Source organism: Apus apus, chromosome 4 (genome assembly GCF_020740795.1).
Source record: "Apus apus isolate bApuApu2 chromosome 4, bApuApu2.pri.cur, whole genome shotgun sequence".
Lineage (NCBI taxonomy): Eukaryota > Metazoa > Chordata > Aves > Apodiformes > Apodidae > Apus > Apus apus.
The window spans coordinates 91,204,279-91,222,242 of NC_067285.1; the positions used below are offsets into that span (position 1 = coordinate 91,204,279).

Sequence of the window (17,964 nt, forward strand, 5' to 3'; positions counted from 1 at the left end):
AAAGAAAAAAAATGCATTCATTAAAGCATCCTATAGAATCTTATCTAAGCAATTAAAAGTTGTGTAGCCTAGAGTTATTAATTTGAATTCTGGAGATTCTGCATAAACTGTCATGCTTGAAAAAAATTTCAGCAACATGCCCAGATAAAAAAAAAAAAAAAAGAAAAAGGCATTCCACATGGAATGCATCATTTGCTGTTAAAAGTCTCAAAAAGAGTAGCAATTAACATTAATTGTATCGTGTTGAAATATGACTACCTGAACAACTACATTTTTCCTCTGTGTTTTCCATTTTTCTAGCAGAACCCTCTTTTACAAAACCACTGTTAGTTTACAACCACTGTTTTATTTGTGAAACTGTCATTCCCCCTATTTTATTGCAGTTCCCAGGGAACTGCTTTTACATAACACAACATACTTGCCACTGTCCAACAACAGTCACACAGTCACATCCCTCCTTTCAAACACACTAACTCAGAGAACCAAACTTAAGAGTATCCCCTCTTAACTCTAAAGGAAACTGCATAAATTATCATCCTTTAATTATAATTATCATACATCTTTTCCCTAAAAGATCTGATATTGTTTCTCACCCTTTCAAAAGTAAAAAGGCAAAAAATACATATGTACCAAATACAAAGACAGGGCATATTTCAGACACAATAGAACACCCTTCTGCTAACAAAAACAAACTTCTTTGTTTTGGAGGAGGTTGACCTGGAAGGCAAAGAGACCAGCAGTCAAACCCACCAATAAATCATGTATCTAGGGCTTCACATCAAGTAATCTTCAGGAGAAAAGAGAAAAAAGATAAAAAGACAGTGGGAGGGAACAAGCTATATAACCCTTATGTTTTCTTCCTTTTTTTTCTATGATTCTTTAAGTTTTGTGATGCATGTTCAAGCTGCGTATGGCTTCCTTCACCATAGTCTCTCAGCAAACTAGTCTGTTTTCATCTTTTAAGTATAGCTGCACTTTATCTTTTCTCAAAATGATTCATCTGCTCCTCTCCTGATTTAACTGATGCCTAGAGCTTTTTTTTCTTTTTTCCTAGCCAAGCATAATCTGCATGTTCCTCGTCATCTTAATATCCCTTCAGAGTCTGAATATAGGCTCAATGGCCTGTTGCTCAAAATGCAAATAAACCAATATATTTCCTTACGCTTTTAAAGTATGCACGGACACAGAGACAAAAGCAGGAGGTAGCACTACTGCATTTTTAATTTTTGCTATGCTTAGTTCAGTTCCATTTTTGGATGAAAAAAGGGAAACAACAGTATCACAAGGAGTTATGCAAATTCTGTTCCCTAAAAGTCAAGCATTAAAGGAAAAAAGCACAGGAAAAGGAAGAAAGGTTTTCTTAACAAAACTGAGGTTTTTTCATTAAAATGTGGATAAAATTATGCCGATACCTGCATCAATGCCAACAGGCCCAAATATTTCTTTCAGTTGGAGTGCCAGTTCAGGAGGTAATGTTAGTTCTAGGCAATCTATATTGAAGGCTGGATGTGATGCTGGTACAGGTCTTTGCATCTGGACTTTACTTTCATCCCAGCTTGGAGTTTCAGCTTCTTTACCACGTATGTCTCTGGAACTCTTCTGGGTTACTTCATCAGTCTGCAGTTCTTTATCATTTCTAGGACCCACCAGAGGTGCATGATCCATTTCCAGTGACAAAGCAGTCACTTTGGAATTCTCAGCATCGCCTTCTGAAGCGTTACTGACACTTTCATTATTTAATTCAAATTTCAAATTGGTAGAAGTTGTGTTAGGACCATGAGACAAAGTCACAGGTATACATGAACCTGCATTAAATTTTGAGACTGATGGCTTATTTATATTTTCTTCAATAGGACTCTCATTCTCTATCTTCTGCTTTCCGGAAACGGATGTCTCACTGATAGCTGCAGCTGAGCTGCCTGCCTCAGTTCTAGGGGCTGCATCTTCAGAATTTTTCAGTTCCACTGAATCACTCAATGAGGTAGCAGTCAATGAGCCAGATACATCAACATCTGTCACAGTTGCCTTGGTAGCCCTGCTTTCTGCAGTGTTGAGTGATGAATTCTTGTCTTCTGAACGCTCAGAGATATCACCAGCCCCAATTATTTGTGCCGCTTGTTCACAGTCTTTGAGTTTCTCACCGTAGTTTGTATTTGCCTTGAAATCAAGGCCTGTGACAACTGGCTCAGCCTCTCTTACTTGAAAACATTCAGTATCAACATCTTTGCATAACTTCTCATTGCAGTCTAACAGCAGACCTGTGGCCCAGTCTATGTCTTTGTTACATCTTTCATACAGATCTTTCAGAGCTTCAAACGAAACAGACTCAAAGAGCTTACACAGCATATTTAGCTTTTCAGACTCGTCAATATTAATAAGTTCACTTTCTTCCACAAATGTACTTTTATCATACATAACTCGATAGGGTATTTTTTCCTGAGAATCTGAGGCACTATCTAAGTCTTTGGGTTTGAAGCCATCGAGTCTGCCATGTAATACTTTGGTAGTCTCAGGAAAAAGCATTTTCTTTTCTAATCTCCATAGAAGTGCAAAGTCCTGTGACTCAGTCTGCGAATGGCTACTTTTTTGTCTATATGAGCATGTGTCATGTTTCTCTTCTGCTGCATTAAGCACTGACAAGTGTTCCTCTTCCTTAGGATGTGGCAAATGGTTGTTCATAAAAGTAAGGGCTAATTTGTGATGTTTCCTCATTCTCTTATTCTGCTGGGTTTTTTTCTCACCTACTGTTTCACTAGCTACTATTTCAGGTTGGTGCATATGCAAACTCTTTGTATCCAGTTTCTCTGCAACGTTCACTTGTGTCCCACAAAGCCCATCTACAGTCTCTAGAGCTTTTCTATTAATGTCACCTTCAGTATTTCTACCTTCATCAGACTGATTTAGACTCGTCTTTCTCATTCTCCGTGACCGTTGTTGTCTCTGTTCTAATGAGCCTGAGACAGGCCAATGTCCTATTATTTGCAATTCTGGTGTAACTTTATCTGAACTAACTGAGGAACAGCTAGAGGCTAGACTTTCTTCCTCATGTCCTTTTTCAATAGTACAGGTCTCATGCAGGCCCACTTGCTCTTTACCTAACACAGGATGCTGCTGACTGGGAGTTTTACTTTCCTTATCACTCTTCAAAGAAGCTTTTTCTAGTCTTCTAGCTCTTTTGATTCTCTGTCCCATTGTTTGTTCTACAGGCCAGTCACCCAGGAAGTTTAGCAGTTCTGGTTTGCGTGACATGTCAAAAGCTGAACTGCTTGGTTCCAGTGTACTACTACTTTGTGTTGATGTTGGTTCCATACATGTATCATCCAACTGTTCAACTTCAGTTTGAACTTTGAGAAAGTTATTATCACTGTGTTCCTCAACTCCTCCTGCATGCAAGCACACAGTCTCATCAGTCATGGTCACATCAGCCTTATCCATTTCTGTTTCAGTGTTTTTTTCTGTGTTTTCTCCTTTTTCTTCTTTCTTCTCCAAGGGCAGTTCTTTTTCTACAGAATCTGTTACAGAAACATCCCAGTCATCTTGGACAGTGCTGTTCTCAGAATTGTGTTCCACTGAGTTATTTTCAATTTCTTTTTCCTCTTTCTGAAGATGTTCAGAATCACAGTTACTTTCTAACGTTAGAGAAGTACTGGGAGAAGTTTTATCATCTTCAGCTAATTCAAGAGGCTCCACATCAGAAGAAAAAGGTTTTTCTTCCTTCGCATCAGAACACAGCTTTCTCTTTCTGAAATAAATATTGGAATGAAAGATAAACCCATTTCAAAGTTTCTTTAAGAACTTGTCCAGATTTTTAATTTTGGCTTAGCTATTTAGTATTTTCAAATTACAGACCAAAATCGACCTTTCAGGACATTACTCATCCAGTTAAAGAACTCTATTGAGGGGAAAACAAATTTAAGACTCAGCCCTAACCTCAGCACTCCTTTATAAAAAAAGGAGCTAAGCAAAGCAGAACTGACCTTGGTAAATATATTTTTTTTTTTTACTCCAGTATGGGGCTACAAATACTTTCTCAGTTATGTACTGAAGCACTCAGCTGCCAGACATTTCCTCCTTCAGACCAGCAAAGCTGGTAAATATATTTTTATTTAATGACTGTTGCTCTCTCCTAATGGCTCAATGCTACAGAAAGTCTAGAAGTCAACTAGAAGAGGACATGGCATTTCTTGTCATATCATTTTTCACCATCTACTACATTCAATTTATTATTAGTGCCTACTTAATTTCAAATACGTTAAGCATACATAAACCAAATGAAGTAATAACTAAAATTAAATCTAATTTCCTATGCCTTGTTACAGTGCATATACAGCATTATTCAGATTAGCCACTACAAAACAGTTGTGTTTATAACCAACATAAATCTAGACAAGTCTAAATTAAATATACTCAAGAGCAAGTAGGTAACCCATTACTACTGCACAAAGAATACACATCTGTCACAAAGAAATAATCTAAAACCAACACACAGTCTCAGTAATTTGATCATATTTGGGGCAATATCTTTCTGAAAAAGCATTTTAAAGCTTTTAAGTGTTTTGTACCTACAGCACAAATCCAACAACACATTCCTAAGATACAAGAAAGTCAATCATGATTGGCACATTTAAAGGTAACACACAGTCATACCAGAAGGGTTTCCAAAAAAGCACTGGAAAGTTGTCTAGATCCCTTGACCGCTCATTTCTAGAAATCATGAAATTTTTAAAAATTAAGAAAACTATGTGGTGCATTTCCTTCTAATGCATTCACTGTTCAACAGCATTATCCAGGTTCTGTTGCTGTGGTGGTACAGACCCCCCCCCCCACTAGACAGCATTGTGATGTCAAAAGCATCCAACCTTCTCTTGCTTTAGTTACCAGGGCAGTGGGCCCAACACCGCTCTTGTTTCAATAGAAAGTGCAGTAGGCTGAGACAACTGGGCACCTTCTGATCTGCCTTCTGGGGCAGTGAGATGAAAAAAATCGGTACCTCCTTGTCCTAGTTCAAATGCAGTGAGTTTGGACAACTGGGCACTCCCTAAACAAACTTGGAACTCCCGCTGCCCAGGAAGCATAGCCGAGACCCCTCCTGCTTGGATCACAAGCCCAGTCTGAAAGTTGTTAAAGATGACATGATTCGAATTGTGGCCACAGTGGAAAAATATTGACCAAAGTCAATCACCTTGTGACCTTATTAAAAAAAAATAAATCCTAAAATGAGGCTCTTTGGAGCTCTCTGGGATTTCAGCAGTCTACTACCCATTGTGTCACAAAGGAAGTTGGTCTACCTGAAGGAAAAGAGTGAGTAGTCTTCTGCCTATCATTTTGCAGCAAAAAGACTGAATTACAGTCATTTACTAAAATTCAAACTTGAGAAGATCAATCAGGATAATTCACCGCAACTCCTTCGTGCAGTTAGAAGATCACCAGGCACCAAATTTTTTTAACATCTTAACATAGGTTAACATCTGTATCTGTGTGTATGTATGTAAGCAACCGAGTTTAGAAACTTTGCTAAACCTTTAATTAAGCCACCATATTTTATTATAACAAGTTGTTGATTATTGATTAATAAGAGTTGTTATTAAGCATTGCTAGGAATTAATATATCTGATTTTGTTATTTGTTTTAATAGTGTCAATCAACCTCAACGGCTTCTATTCTAAACCACACCAGACCCACTGATTATGTGTTAAAGCACTACACTGAAATCCCTACATTTAAACCCTTAGTGATAAACTGTCGACCAAGTCTGGGACCATTCAGCCACACCTAGACTCCTCTGAGGAGTTTAGAAAGCAAGAGGGTCCATTCTGGATGTCATGACTCAACAGGAGGGCCTTCCTCATTCTTTTCCCTTATCTGTGTGCAAAACACTCAAACCTTATCCTGACTCAATCTCCCGTCTCTGTAATCATTTCCTCTGATCCCCACGATCACTCCAATCCCTAGACATTCCTTCCTCATAGAAAATAACAGTAAACCTTGCCATCAAACTCTGCTAAGCCGTGCTTTTATAAATCTATATCAAAATCACCTATTCCTAATATCTGTGTCAGTGGTTTTTTTAAGTGACCTTCAGACTTAACACTCCTGTCTGTGACAGTTGCTGTGAAGTTTGAAGTTTCAGCCTTTTGAGACTACAAGGCTAGTAAAAGAATCTAACCTATGGCTTTCCTCCTGATAAGGATCTTCACTCCAGCCAGCAGCTTCCGATTTTCCTGGGACTGAAGAATCCAATATTGAACTAACAGTAAGGCAGAACTCATACCGTTCCAACATTCTTCTGATCTTTTCTTTAGATACACCATGAATGTTTCGCCTATGAATTAAAAAAAAAAAATATTTAAAAATAAGTATTTCAGATCTGTATACTACAAAGACAGAAGACAATAACACAATAATAATTTAATTACAAAAAGTTCACAGCAAGACCAACCAGAGAATTCAGAGGCCCAGGGGAAAAGCTGTGAAAGAGCAATTCATTCTGAATCAGTGCACTAAAGCATTCCAAACAGGGAATGTTGGACAAATCACAGCTCCAGATGACTTCTCCATCCCACCTGGTGGTCCTGTTCTGCAACAGGATGTTTTGCTTAATACTAAAATCTAAACCTGCACTAATAATTCATTATCTTTAAATAAGTATTAGAAACACACCATATCAGATCCTTACAGTGATGCAGGATAACAAACTGGGTATGGAAGATTTCTGAATTCTATCTTCCTTCTCTGGTTATGGTAAACTGAGAGCTCTTTGAGCCTTGAGAAAAACCTGTTCACCTATCATTTTGGACATCCTTTGGCTAAGAATATTCACTAACTCAAAACAGAAATTGAAGTTAAAGGAGAAAGTGTTTAAGTACTATCTTAGGAAAGAAAATAATCTTCCTTACCTTCTCTGAAACATGTGCACCCTTAAGCTAAGCATGCAAATTCAGATAACAACAGATACTATGAAATCACAAAATATTTTACATTGAAAGGGACCTCTGGAGATCACATACCCCAACCTCCTACTAACAGAGGAGGTACAGCTAAATCAGGCTGTACAGAGCTTTGTCTTGTCAAATTCTGAATCTCCCTAATGACTGAAAATCTACAAATGCTCTAGGCAGCCTCTTTCACTGCCTGACCAGCCTTTCAAAGTCAGTTTTGGGCTTTATTCTTTTAAGTAATTAAAATTTCCCAAGTTCCAACTTGCTTTTATTTTTGTTCTATCCCTGCATAATTCTCAGAAGAGATCCTCTATTCTTCTCTAAAACCTCACAAAAAGTAGCAGAAGACAACAATACAATGCTCCTTAATACTCTCTTCTTAAGTCTGAACAAACTACTCTTGCTCCATTGAGCACCACCTGTAAATCTGCTGAGAGTGCACTCTGTCCCAACATCCAAGTCATAAAAAAGACATTGAATAGTAGTGGCCTTAGTATTCATCCTGGAGGCACATCAGCCAGCTCTTGGCCTTTGAACCACGATCATACCCTTTGAACCTGGCATCCATCCATCTTCCAGTTACCTTATTATTCACTTACACAGGGTTTACACCTTGCCTGTTTTTGGCTCTAAGTAATGGCTCTATGACTGTGTAACAAGTCCTGCTAAAGAAGAGACAACAATGGTGTTGCACAGGATTTTGTCCCTCTCAGGTCATCAAGTGCTGACTTCCATAAACTGAAAGACAGCAGAAACATTTTGACTAAGGCAACAGACTAGCCAGATGCAAAAAAAGCCCATCCTGACATCATTTTTGCAATGTCAAGAACCCAAAGGAGCAGTCACTGTACCTTAAATGAAAAGAATCACAATCATAACATCACAGTGTCTATTATTAATAGTATCTTTTGTATGTAAATAGAACAAAATTACAGAAAAAAACTCATAATACAGATAAATTCACACAAAAGTTAACACTGTAGACAACAAAATATTAAAATGCCACTTATTATTGCAAAAATCTTGACTGATACCTTGCTGTTTCATTAGTCATTTTACCAAGTGATACCTTTTAAAAAATCATAGGTTATGGACTGTGAAAGACATACAAACTAATATGAAGTTTTCCTTTGCTTTCTTACCTTTCAAGTTCTTTTGGCTTAAATTTCCACCAAGTGTCTGGTTCTCGGAACATGACTTTGTATTTAAACTGCTGAGCCTAAATAAAACAGACATAGAAAAGCCACATAATCCATTTCTTATTTCTGTGAAAGAGCAGGTAACATGCATAGCCCTCTTCTCTAAAGCTGTTTTCTGTAGGTTTTGGAAGCAATTAACATATGGAATAACATACTTTATTTCAGTGTTTCACTTCTGATTATGTTCAAAAACATATATACGCAGCTCTTACCATAAAATTAAATGTGTGACATGATCACAGAAAAAAAACCACCTATTTTATATCATCCCTTTAAATGTTCTACCTCCTCTGAGTAAAGACTGCAAAACACCTCCTTTTTCAAGGTATAGTATGCACATGTCTGTAGAGTCCTTCCATGACAGAGAAAAGCCCACTGGTTCCATTCAGAGTCGACCAGATGCAAGCCAGTTCCAAAACAACTAACTCAGCTCCATTAACACAGCTATTGAGGACAGCATTCCTGTCACTCAAGGAAACCTGAGCAGCCTGCAAGGAAGTGGTCTTTATATGGCCTAGTCTCATCCTGACAGAAAAGGAGCCCCAAGTCTAATCAGAAGAAACACTCTGAGTACTGTGCCATTTCTCCCTGCTCTCATTTTCAAAAAAAACCTTACCAAACCCTGAACCTCCTGGAAGAACTTTTGTCGTATCTTTATTTCAGCAGACAGCAAAATCAAGGACTTCAATTTTTTAAAGAACTGTTCATCTGATAATTGTTAATAATTGCAAGGATAATAAAATATAAAAATTATTAATAAGAATTGCAGTGGGTGCAAACTGGAACATAGGAGGTTCCACATAAATGTGATAAAAAACTTCTTTACTGTGAGAGTGACAGAGCACTGGAACAGGCTGCCCAGAGAGGTTGTGGAGTCTCCTTTGCTGGACATACAAAACCCACCTGGACACATTCCTGTGTGATGTGCTCCAGGTGATCCTGCTCTGGCAGGGGGGTTGGACTAGATGGTCTTTCAAGGTCCCTTCCAACCCCAAAGATTCTGTGATTCTGTGATATGTACAGGATCTGCTCAGAACCTGTCAGTTCTACGTACTATGCTCTGATGTGCTTCTATACCATGGTACGAGAAATCCCAGACCTCCTTGTTAATATTTTTTATATTAAACAGAACCATTTTTGTTAAATAATGCAATTCTGTACACAGTAAAAAAATTATTAAAACAACCAACCAAAATGATGAATGATCAACAGCAAAGTAAGACCTAAATTCTAAAAGTGCGGATGCTTATTTAGAAATGATTAAGCGAAAAGGTGAGAAGCTCCAAAAAACTGGAGTATGAGAAACCTGTAACACAGTTCACCAAGTTATTAAAATCGTTAGAAATAACTTTGGAGGGTAAATACAGATGGTATTTACTTAGTACTGAATCAATGCTGGTCACCTTTAGCCACTAAATAAAAGCACTATACTACTAGCATAAAATAGTGTGGGTGCATTATATTAAGTCAATCTGCATAACTTTAAGCAAGCTAGCAACATTTGACAACTCTAGTCCTCCACTGGTCTGTTGGTATCTGCCTCATATTTAAGATGAAACTGAGGCTAAATTTCCAAGTTTCATGGAGCAAACATCCCCCTTATTAATTAGAATCATAGAATGCCAGGTTGGAAGGGACCTCAAGAATCATCTTGTCTGACCTTCCTAGGTAATACTATAGTTTATATGAGATGGCTCAGCACCCTGTCAAGCTGAGACTTAAAACTGTCCAATGTGGAGGAACCTACCACTTCCCTTGGGAGACTATTCCAATGTTTCATTGTCCTCGTGGTGAAAAATTTACCTCTTATGTCCAATCAGAATCTTCACAGGAGCAACTTGTGACCATTACCCCTTGTCTTTTCCATGTGACTCCTTGTAAATAGGGAGTCTCCATCTTCTTGGTGTCCACCCTTTAAGCACTGGAACACTGTAATAAGGTGTCCCTGAAGTTCTCTTCTCAAGGCTGGACAAACCCACTTTTCTTAGCCTCTCCTCATATGGCAGGTCCTCCAGTTCTCTGACCATTTTTGTGGCCCTTGTCTGGACCCTTAGTGCCAATTATATTTTAAAAGCAGCTAATAATTTTAAATTTACTGATCATACAGAACAAGAAGAGTCCAGTTTCATCCATAACATTTGTTTTTGCTCCCAAGTGCATAGCACTTGGTCACTTGGAAACTAGGCCAGGTCGATACTCAGATATGCACAGAATATGACACCAGGTAATATGATTCCATGTAACATCTTATTTTGACTCGACTTCCTTGTGGAGTAACAGCTAGACTGAGAAAGACAATCTCACTTTAAAACATATGTTGTTGCCATGCTGGTCAATAATACCTTTTCACATCGATCAAACTGTAATACTAACCAAAGTAACATAGGGCTTCATCTCCCATGCTTGTATGTTTGTGTTATCTATTATTATTGGAGAGATTCTCTTTTCAAATGCTTCTTTAGCTGAAAGACACACAGGTACAAGAGAATGTGGTATAGTTAATTTCATTATAATAGGGTGGATGTGTAACATTTACACTAATTCTCTAAATTTCTAATATTTTTAAGGTAGATAATCTGTAATGATTAACCACTGTGTAAAAAACTCTCACCACAGCTTCATTTGTTTTAAGGCTCTCTTTTATTTTAGAAATTCCTCCCTTCACATGTAAAGCCACTGAGGTATGGCATTATTCTTTTGAATTAAGGTATCTATGATAAGCAGGGAATGAAAAGGCAGATGTAAAATGCCCCAACATGACTAATTGATCAGTAAATTAAACTAAAAAACTACATGATCACCTTAAAGTGGACTTCTTTGTTGCATACAAAATTCTTGGCTTTTCTAAGTCTTTTAAGATTAGTCCACTCTGTATGTAAAATATGAAAAATTGAAACAATTATTGCCACTTAAATGCACAGTAATTTAATGTTTACAATCACTAGCTCTGAGTTACAGCACCATATTTTTGTAGCTATGTTACAGTACAACAAAGTTATTGTTGAATCACACATTTTTTTAAGAACCCATTTCTACATTGGTTTGAAATTTGACAGTAGAAAACCATTTGATCATGGTTCAAATTTAGCAAACAGAAGCTTAAAAAGAGTTGTTCAACTGTGAGCTTAGCAGGAGCCACTATCAAAAACCCCACCAAAATAAATGAAATAATTTGAAAAAATAAAATTTAAAAAATAATTTATTCTGCCTTGCTTTTATATTTAATTTTAAATTTGTGAACAATCTAGTACTCGTGAGAAAAAATAATCAAGAGCAGGAAATATCTGTGTAAGTGTTATTTGTACCGATATCTTCATCGCTTATTGCATATGCATATATAATGGCTCATCTCAGAAAAATATTTCTGGGAGATGGTACAGTTTACCACTCTAGAAATGGGACATCACCCAAAATACATACCATAACAAAATCTGAGGACAAAACAAACTTTTGACAAAGACACATGACTTCTGAGTTTGTGCTCATATTATTTTTTCACATGCATACTAAATATATTTATATTATGGGATAAATGCTTGTCCTGTGACACAGGCACTGCAAGACAGGCAGTTTTTTAAACAGCACACAAGCATTGAACTATAAACAAGCATTTATTTCTCACCTCGTTTCCTGTTCCACTCATGCGCTTCCCCTAAGCAATCAGGATTGTAATGGTATTGTCCATGTTTATAAAAGTAATCATCAGTACTAAGAATTATTCCACCTGGATTATCCTCAAGCAAAGTCCTGTGAAAGATCAAGAAGTAAACAGCTTTTCTCCCTTCTTCTCCCAAGCTCTGCTACCACACATACACATACTTGCTCTCTTGTGCACAACCAAGATTATTTGGAACGGACACAGCAAGTCTAGGTAAGGGGGAAAAATAATCCTTCAGGCAAAAATGATCTAAAATAACTTCCCTCAGTTTCCAAATGCTGAGGATATCTAGGGGAAAGACCTGACAGAGGTTCTCTAGTAGTCTTATTTCAAAACAAGGGAGATGAGGTATTTTTCCATCTACACTAGTGACATACTTTCACATGGACAAATACACATACAGTCTTAATTGCATCAAATATTTCAGGTGCTGGCCAAAGGAGTCTTAAGATCTATCTAGGCTTTTGGAGAATTAGAAAAGAACCAATCATTCAATCTAAGAAGTTCCACTTGTACTGCTTACACAAAATAATTCCAACAGTGGAAGGGGAATTTCTGCCTATGCAGAGCTGGCATTATTTCCATACATGTTAGTAGAAGGAAACACCCAAAATGAATGGTGACTGCAAGAACACAGCACATACAATACTACTGCAATGATTCTCTGCTGACACAAACTCCTTTGGTCAGTGACAAAGGTTAAAGATAACCTCTTCTATTTTACTTTCCTCTAGAAGTCAAGGAGCTGCAAGCAACTCAGTTCTCTGCAATTATTATTACTCACCAGGCTGCAGGTACCATGTATGTTGCTGGCAGTTAGGGTATAAGCATAACTATTTATAAATTTCAGAAATTTACCTCTGCCTGCACTAAATCCTGTACACAATTATGCAAATTCTTTTAGAAGCTCACAATATAGATGTTCTACCTTGCCAAATATGATTTTCCTGATCCTGGAACACCTCTGAGAAGAACAAGTACTTGACCTATAAGGTGCATCTTTTTTCTCATCATGGGACAAACAGGTGGCTGCTGTGCTTGCGAGAGGTTGAATTTTGAGTTTCTATCTTGACTTCCCCATACCTTCAGAGAAGAGTTGCTATCCCAGGCATTTGAAACCACTGGAGAGGAAAAAAAAGGTCCTTTTTCCAAAGGCCTAGTGTTTGAAACAGGTCTCCACTGCTCTGGACTGAGAGCCACAGGAGTTACAAAGCTGTGACTTCCACCAGATGGGTAAAACACAGGAGCCATGAGATTCCAGTGTTGCTGAGGCTGACATGATAGCGTAGAAAAATTTAAGATACAACCTTGCTGAGTTTGCTGAAAATCTGCAGGTTTTGGTGTTTTGAAACTGGATGTTTCAAGAGAGACATATGCCTGTGAAAATGAAGTGCTCTGGTGGCTGTCAAAGGTAGTCACTACCTCCTCGTGCTGTTCCAGGCACCCCGAATTAGGATTTGCAGTGACAACTACTCCAAGCTCCACAGGTCTTTGGGAGGACTCACCAGAAGCACCAGGCACACTTTTTTGTTCCAAAGCAGTATCTTGTTTTTGTTCAGAATTTCCACATGATATTTCTCCATTTGATAATTTATAGACTTTCGAAGGTACATCATGTTGAACACATATTTCTGACAAGCCAGAATCTTCCAATACCTCTGCAAAAGCATCTGATGCAGCTGGTGAGCTTGTCTGGGCACTCAGCTGACTCACTGGTGGCTGAGAACAGCCAAAGTTTTCTAAAAACTCATTATTTGTCCCTGTTTGCTGTGGAAAAAGTAGGTAATTGCAACCTGCACCAGATTCTTCCCATTCAGGAAATTCATTAAAGCCATCATGTTCCACAGAGTGCTTATGCACTACTTGGTCATTTTCAGAATTAGGCAATTCATCACTTAAGCTGTTTCTCTGAAAGGCATTTTCTAATAATGAATCCAGTTCTTCAGTCAGCTGCACATCAGGTGATAGGACTTTTTCTTCTTTAGAATCACTTTGTTCTACAGCACTTCCCCCCATTCTCCCACTTGCAACAGATCTTTCCTGATTAGCAAGAGCTAGTGATGATGCTAGTGAATCAAAACCCAAGGTTTTTGAAGATGGTGCTCCTTTGGCGTGAGTGGATAGCTCTAGCAGATAATCCATAGCATTTTCCACTGTTGAATAAGGTAAAGAGAATAAAGCTTGGTCAACTGAACAAACATAAGTTGATGTGAATGCAATTTCTTCACTTGAATGAGTATATATCACAACTAAAGAGATAAGCAAAAGACAATTCATCAATTCATCTTTTAAAACACCTTCTGCAACTCCCTTGAACTGTTTCTCATTAGAGGTTAAGGCAGAACTCAAGACAGACATATTGCAAAATAATAACCTAATAAGCATAAAAATTATTATGGAAATAGTGTCTAAAAACTATTACATTTAACTGGAAAAAATAATACATGAGTGTTTAAATGGATACTTATTTCTAACCTAACTCATACAGGTAAAATAGAGTAAAATAAACTGAAAAACACTAGTAAGGACTAGAGAAATAATAAAAGTATGCAAAAATATTTGCTAGGGCAAATTGAAAATGTCGTACCTAATATAGCCTGAAAAATATAGTATCTGAATTAATTATTTGTAAGTCACTAAATGGAGTATAGGTTGCCTGTGATAAACGTGAAGAAAATGAAAACCTAGCACAAGTATTACCTCAACCTAAAGCCAACCTTCTGTTTTCCTAGCAGAGAGTGTAGCAAAACAGTCTAAGTCAATTTAATTGCAATTCCTTCTGCATGCATGTTAAATAAAATCGTCCTTGTCCTTCCATCTTCTCTATCACAAGAGCAACTTATTATTATTCATGTGAAAATATGCTAATCTTCCAATTTTTAAATGATTGTTTATAGTACAACATAATTCAGCAGGTTTACTGAATTCCCCAATGCATTTCTAGATAAATCTGTTCAACTGATAAAGGTAAATCTTATTAAGAGTTCAAAGCATGAATCAGTAATTTCATCAATTTCAATTTTGAAGGGAGTAACAACCACAGCAACAAACATGAGAGAGCTATTAACTCTGTACAGTTTAGGTAAGGTAGAAACCTTATGGGGCCAGGACCACATACTGTGTACCATCACCTTAAAAAAACTGTGATCGAGAACATAAAATACTCCTCCTGCAGAAACAAATTACACATATAGCAGATATGGCACAGAAACTAATTTCTCCTCACAACTCTACCATTGCCTGCCCTGGGTGACAGAACAAGCTACTTAAACTGTACCTCCATTTATGAAGCACACTGCTACTTTAAATTACCAGTCTCACAGAAACGTTGACAAACTTGGAGAATCTTGCATGGAAAGAGCTACTGATTTTAAAAATATTATGACTCATGTACTCATTAAAAACGAAACTCACAAATATATGCTTGCAATACCACACCAGCATTTCTGGGATCACCCTAGTTAAGAGCTGTCTGTGTATAGAAAAAACCTGTAATGCCAATGGTACATTATTTACCTTTAAAATCACATTCAGACAGAACCACATAAATCACACTAGGATCTAGGTCAGAAAACATCTCTGACATGCTGTTGAAGAGCTCTTCCTTATTGACACTATGCACTGTTTGTGATGCTGACTGGCTTGGGTCCCCTTGGGATACAGCAACAGCAGTTCTGTCACAACTGCCATTCTTCTGAGAAGGACTCCCACCAGTTTTCCTTCTCCGTGGCATTTTCTGTTCTAAAAATCAGCTTCCTTTTTGTTTTAGTTTGTTCACATGAAGCTGGCAGCCCCAAGGTCAGAAATCACAAAAAAAACCCTCTCATAACTGGAATACACATAACAGAAATAATAGACCTGGAAAAAAGAGAACAGAGAAATTTTAGTAACATACACAGTCACATGTCTATGTCTCCTATTTAGACAGCTCAAAGATGAAAAAAATACATAAGCATCCAGGAAAGCGTTTTCTGAAAGGCTTCCTTTTCTTTTCAATTGGCTGACAGCTGAATAGCAGCCTTATTTTCCAGCTAACTAGATACTGAGTCTGCATCCAAAAGAGAGAACAAATGAAATGGAGTCTAAAAGAAAAACCCAGAAAAGTAAAGGAAGCAATGCAAGGCAGCCAGCTCACAAATATTCCTCTGCTAACACTAACTCTACCAAGTTCAGTCCTTAAAGTTCCTAAGCACCACATCTGTATGTCTTTTAAACACCTCCAGGAATGGTGATTCCACCACCTTCCTGGGCAGCACATGCCAGTGCCTGACTACTCTTTTGGTAAATAAATTATTCCTAATACCTAGTCTGAACCTCCCCTGGTGCAACTTCAGGCCAATTTCTCTTGGACTGTTGCTTGTTACTAGGAAGAAGAGACCAACACCCACCCCACTACACCTTCTTACAGGTAGTTGGAGACAATGGTGAGGTCTCTCCTCAGCCTCCTTTTCTCCAGACTGAACAACACTAGTTCCTTCAGACACCCCTCATAGGACATTTAATTCTTTTCTTAAGCACAATGGAAATGTCCAGCCTCAACCCAATGTAACATTCAACCATTATGACCAAAGTTACCTGATTTGTATACCTTTTTTCATTTCTCTGATCAATTTTAGAAAGTTAAACCCATACACATAAAAGAGGTTGGTTTGGGGGTTGGTTTCTTGTTGGTTTTGCTTTTTACACTTTTTTTTTTCAAGCTACATAAAATATTTATTGTGTCAAGTTGATTTGAATCTTCTGGCTTTTAAAAAACACAAACATGCATGTGCTGGTTTGGTTCTGCATGGTTTCAGTGGGGGGTATGGGGGGTCGAGCCCTTAGACATCAGATGCACCTCTGTGATTAACATATGAAAGAACTGATACACAAACTGAAAGCAGAGAGAGCAGGGGCAGAAGAACTGAGCTGGAGGGGCGAGAGTAGTCCCGAGGTTGGTGAGAAAGGAAGTAGAAGAAAGCACCCAAGCAAAAGTTCCCCTGCAGCCTATGGCAACATGGCAGGCTGTCCCCCTGCATCCCATGGAGGAGAAACACAGTGGAGCATCCCCTAAGGGTGCCAGGAGGGGCGAGTGTGGAGCTGCAGCCCGTGGACTTGGACCTGCAGCCATGGAGGACCCTGTGCCAGGGTAGGTGACTGTTCCAGAAGGAGCCCATGACTCTGTGGGAAGCCTGTGCTGGAGCAGCTTGCTCCTGAGGGACTGTACCGTGTGGGAAGGACTCATGTTGGAGAGGTTCGTGAAGGACTCTCTCCCATGGGAGAGATCCCATGGGGAAACAGGGAAGGACTGTAAGGAATCCTCCTTCCTGAGGAGGATGGCACAGCAAGAACCACCAGCCTGTGTAAAGACTCTAAACCCCATCCCCTGTCCCCCTGTGCCACTGGGGGGAAGGAGGGAGAGAGACTGGGAACAAAGTGATTTGGGCCCATGAAGAAGGGAGGGGTAGGGTAACATATGTAAGGGTCTGTGTCCTGTGTGTATTTGACTAGTGTTAAATTATTATTTTTCCCCAAGTTGAGTCTGTTTTGCCCATGACCATAAATGGTGAGTGAAACCCTCCTTGCCCTTTGTGTCAACCCAGAAGCTTCTAGTTGGCCTTTGTCCTCCCCATCCCACAACGGTGGGTGGAAAGGGAGGGATGGGTGAGCAGCCAGGTGGCTGGCTGCTCTTTGCTGTGTTAGGCCCAAACCATGACATATATACTGACATGCTGGAGACTGAAAAAAAAAAAATATCAAAAACTGTATTTGTTAATCAAATAAAATACTAATGGCATAGAACTTACATTTTCAGCCTCACAGGGCTGCCCCGCAGTGGATCCCTTCTCATCTTTCCAAAACCACTGCTGATGGCACATTTAATAAAGATCTGTTTTTAAAAAATACAATGCACTCTTCTGTCAGGAAACCATACTTTCAAACATACAAATCAGACATCAGCAGAAGTTGATGCTCCCTCCTGACAAAGGAATTATCATAATACAAATTAAAATTGTTATTTTCCTCACAGACCATACAACTTTAAGTGAAGTTTTAACACTGAGCAATACACGTAATTGTTTTCAGTTGATTAAGCAGAGCTAACATTTTACTGACAAAGTACCCAACATGCCAAGTTGAGTTCAAATATAAGTTTTCCTAAGGAAAAGAATACATACTTGATTTCAGC

At 38.4% G+C, this 17,964-nt stretch overlaps 1 protein-coding gene across 6 annotated transcripts in view; it reads right to left on the reverse strand.

Moving 5' to 3' along the window:
- The window catches only part of N4BP2 (NEDD4 binding protein 2), a 39,578-nt gene that overhangs the window by 15,101 nt on the left and 6,513 nt on the right, over nt 1-17,964 (reverse strand). For all 6 annotated transcript variants that reach the window (XM_051617080.1, XM_051617077.1, XM_051617079.1 and 3 more), the window contains 8 exons: nt 17,582-17,754; nt 15,312-15,653; nt 12,724-13,948; nt 11,760-11,884; nt 10,511-10,599; nt 8,081-8,157; nt 6,167-6,322; nt 1,413-3,742 (listed from right to left, as the gene is read on the reverse strand). In XM_051617080.1, coding sequence (XP_051473040.1) covers nt 1,413-3,742; nt 6,167-6,322; nt 8,081-8,157; nt 10,511-10,599; nt 11,760-11,884; nt 12,724-13,948; nt 15,312-15,528 — 4,219 coding nt within the window. In that variant the 5' untranslated portion in view covers nt 15,529-15,653; nt 17,582-17,754. The remainder of the gene's footprint in view (nt 1-1,412; nt 3,743-6,166; nt 6,323-8,080; nt 8,158-10,510; nt 10,600-11,759; nt 11,885-12,723; nt 13,949-15,311; nt 15,654-17,581; nt 17,755-17,964) is intronic.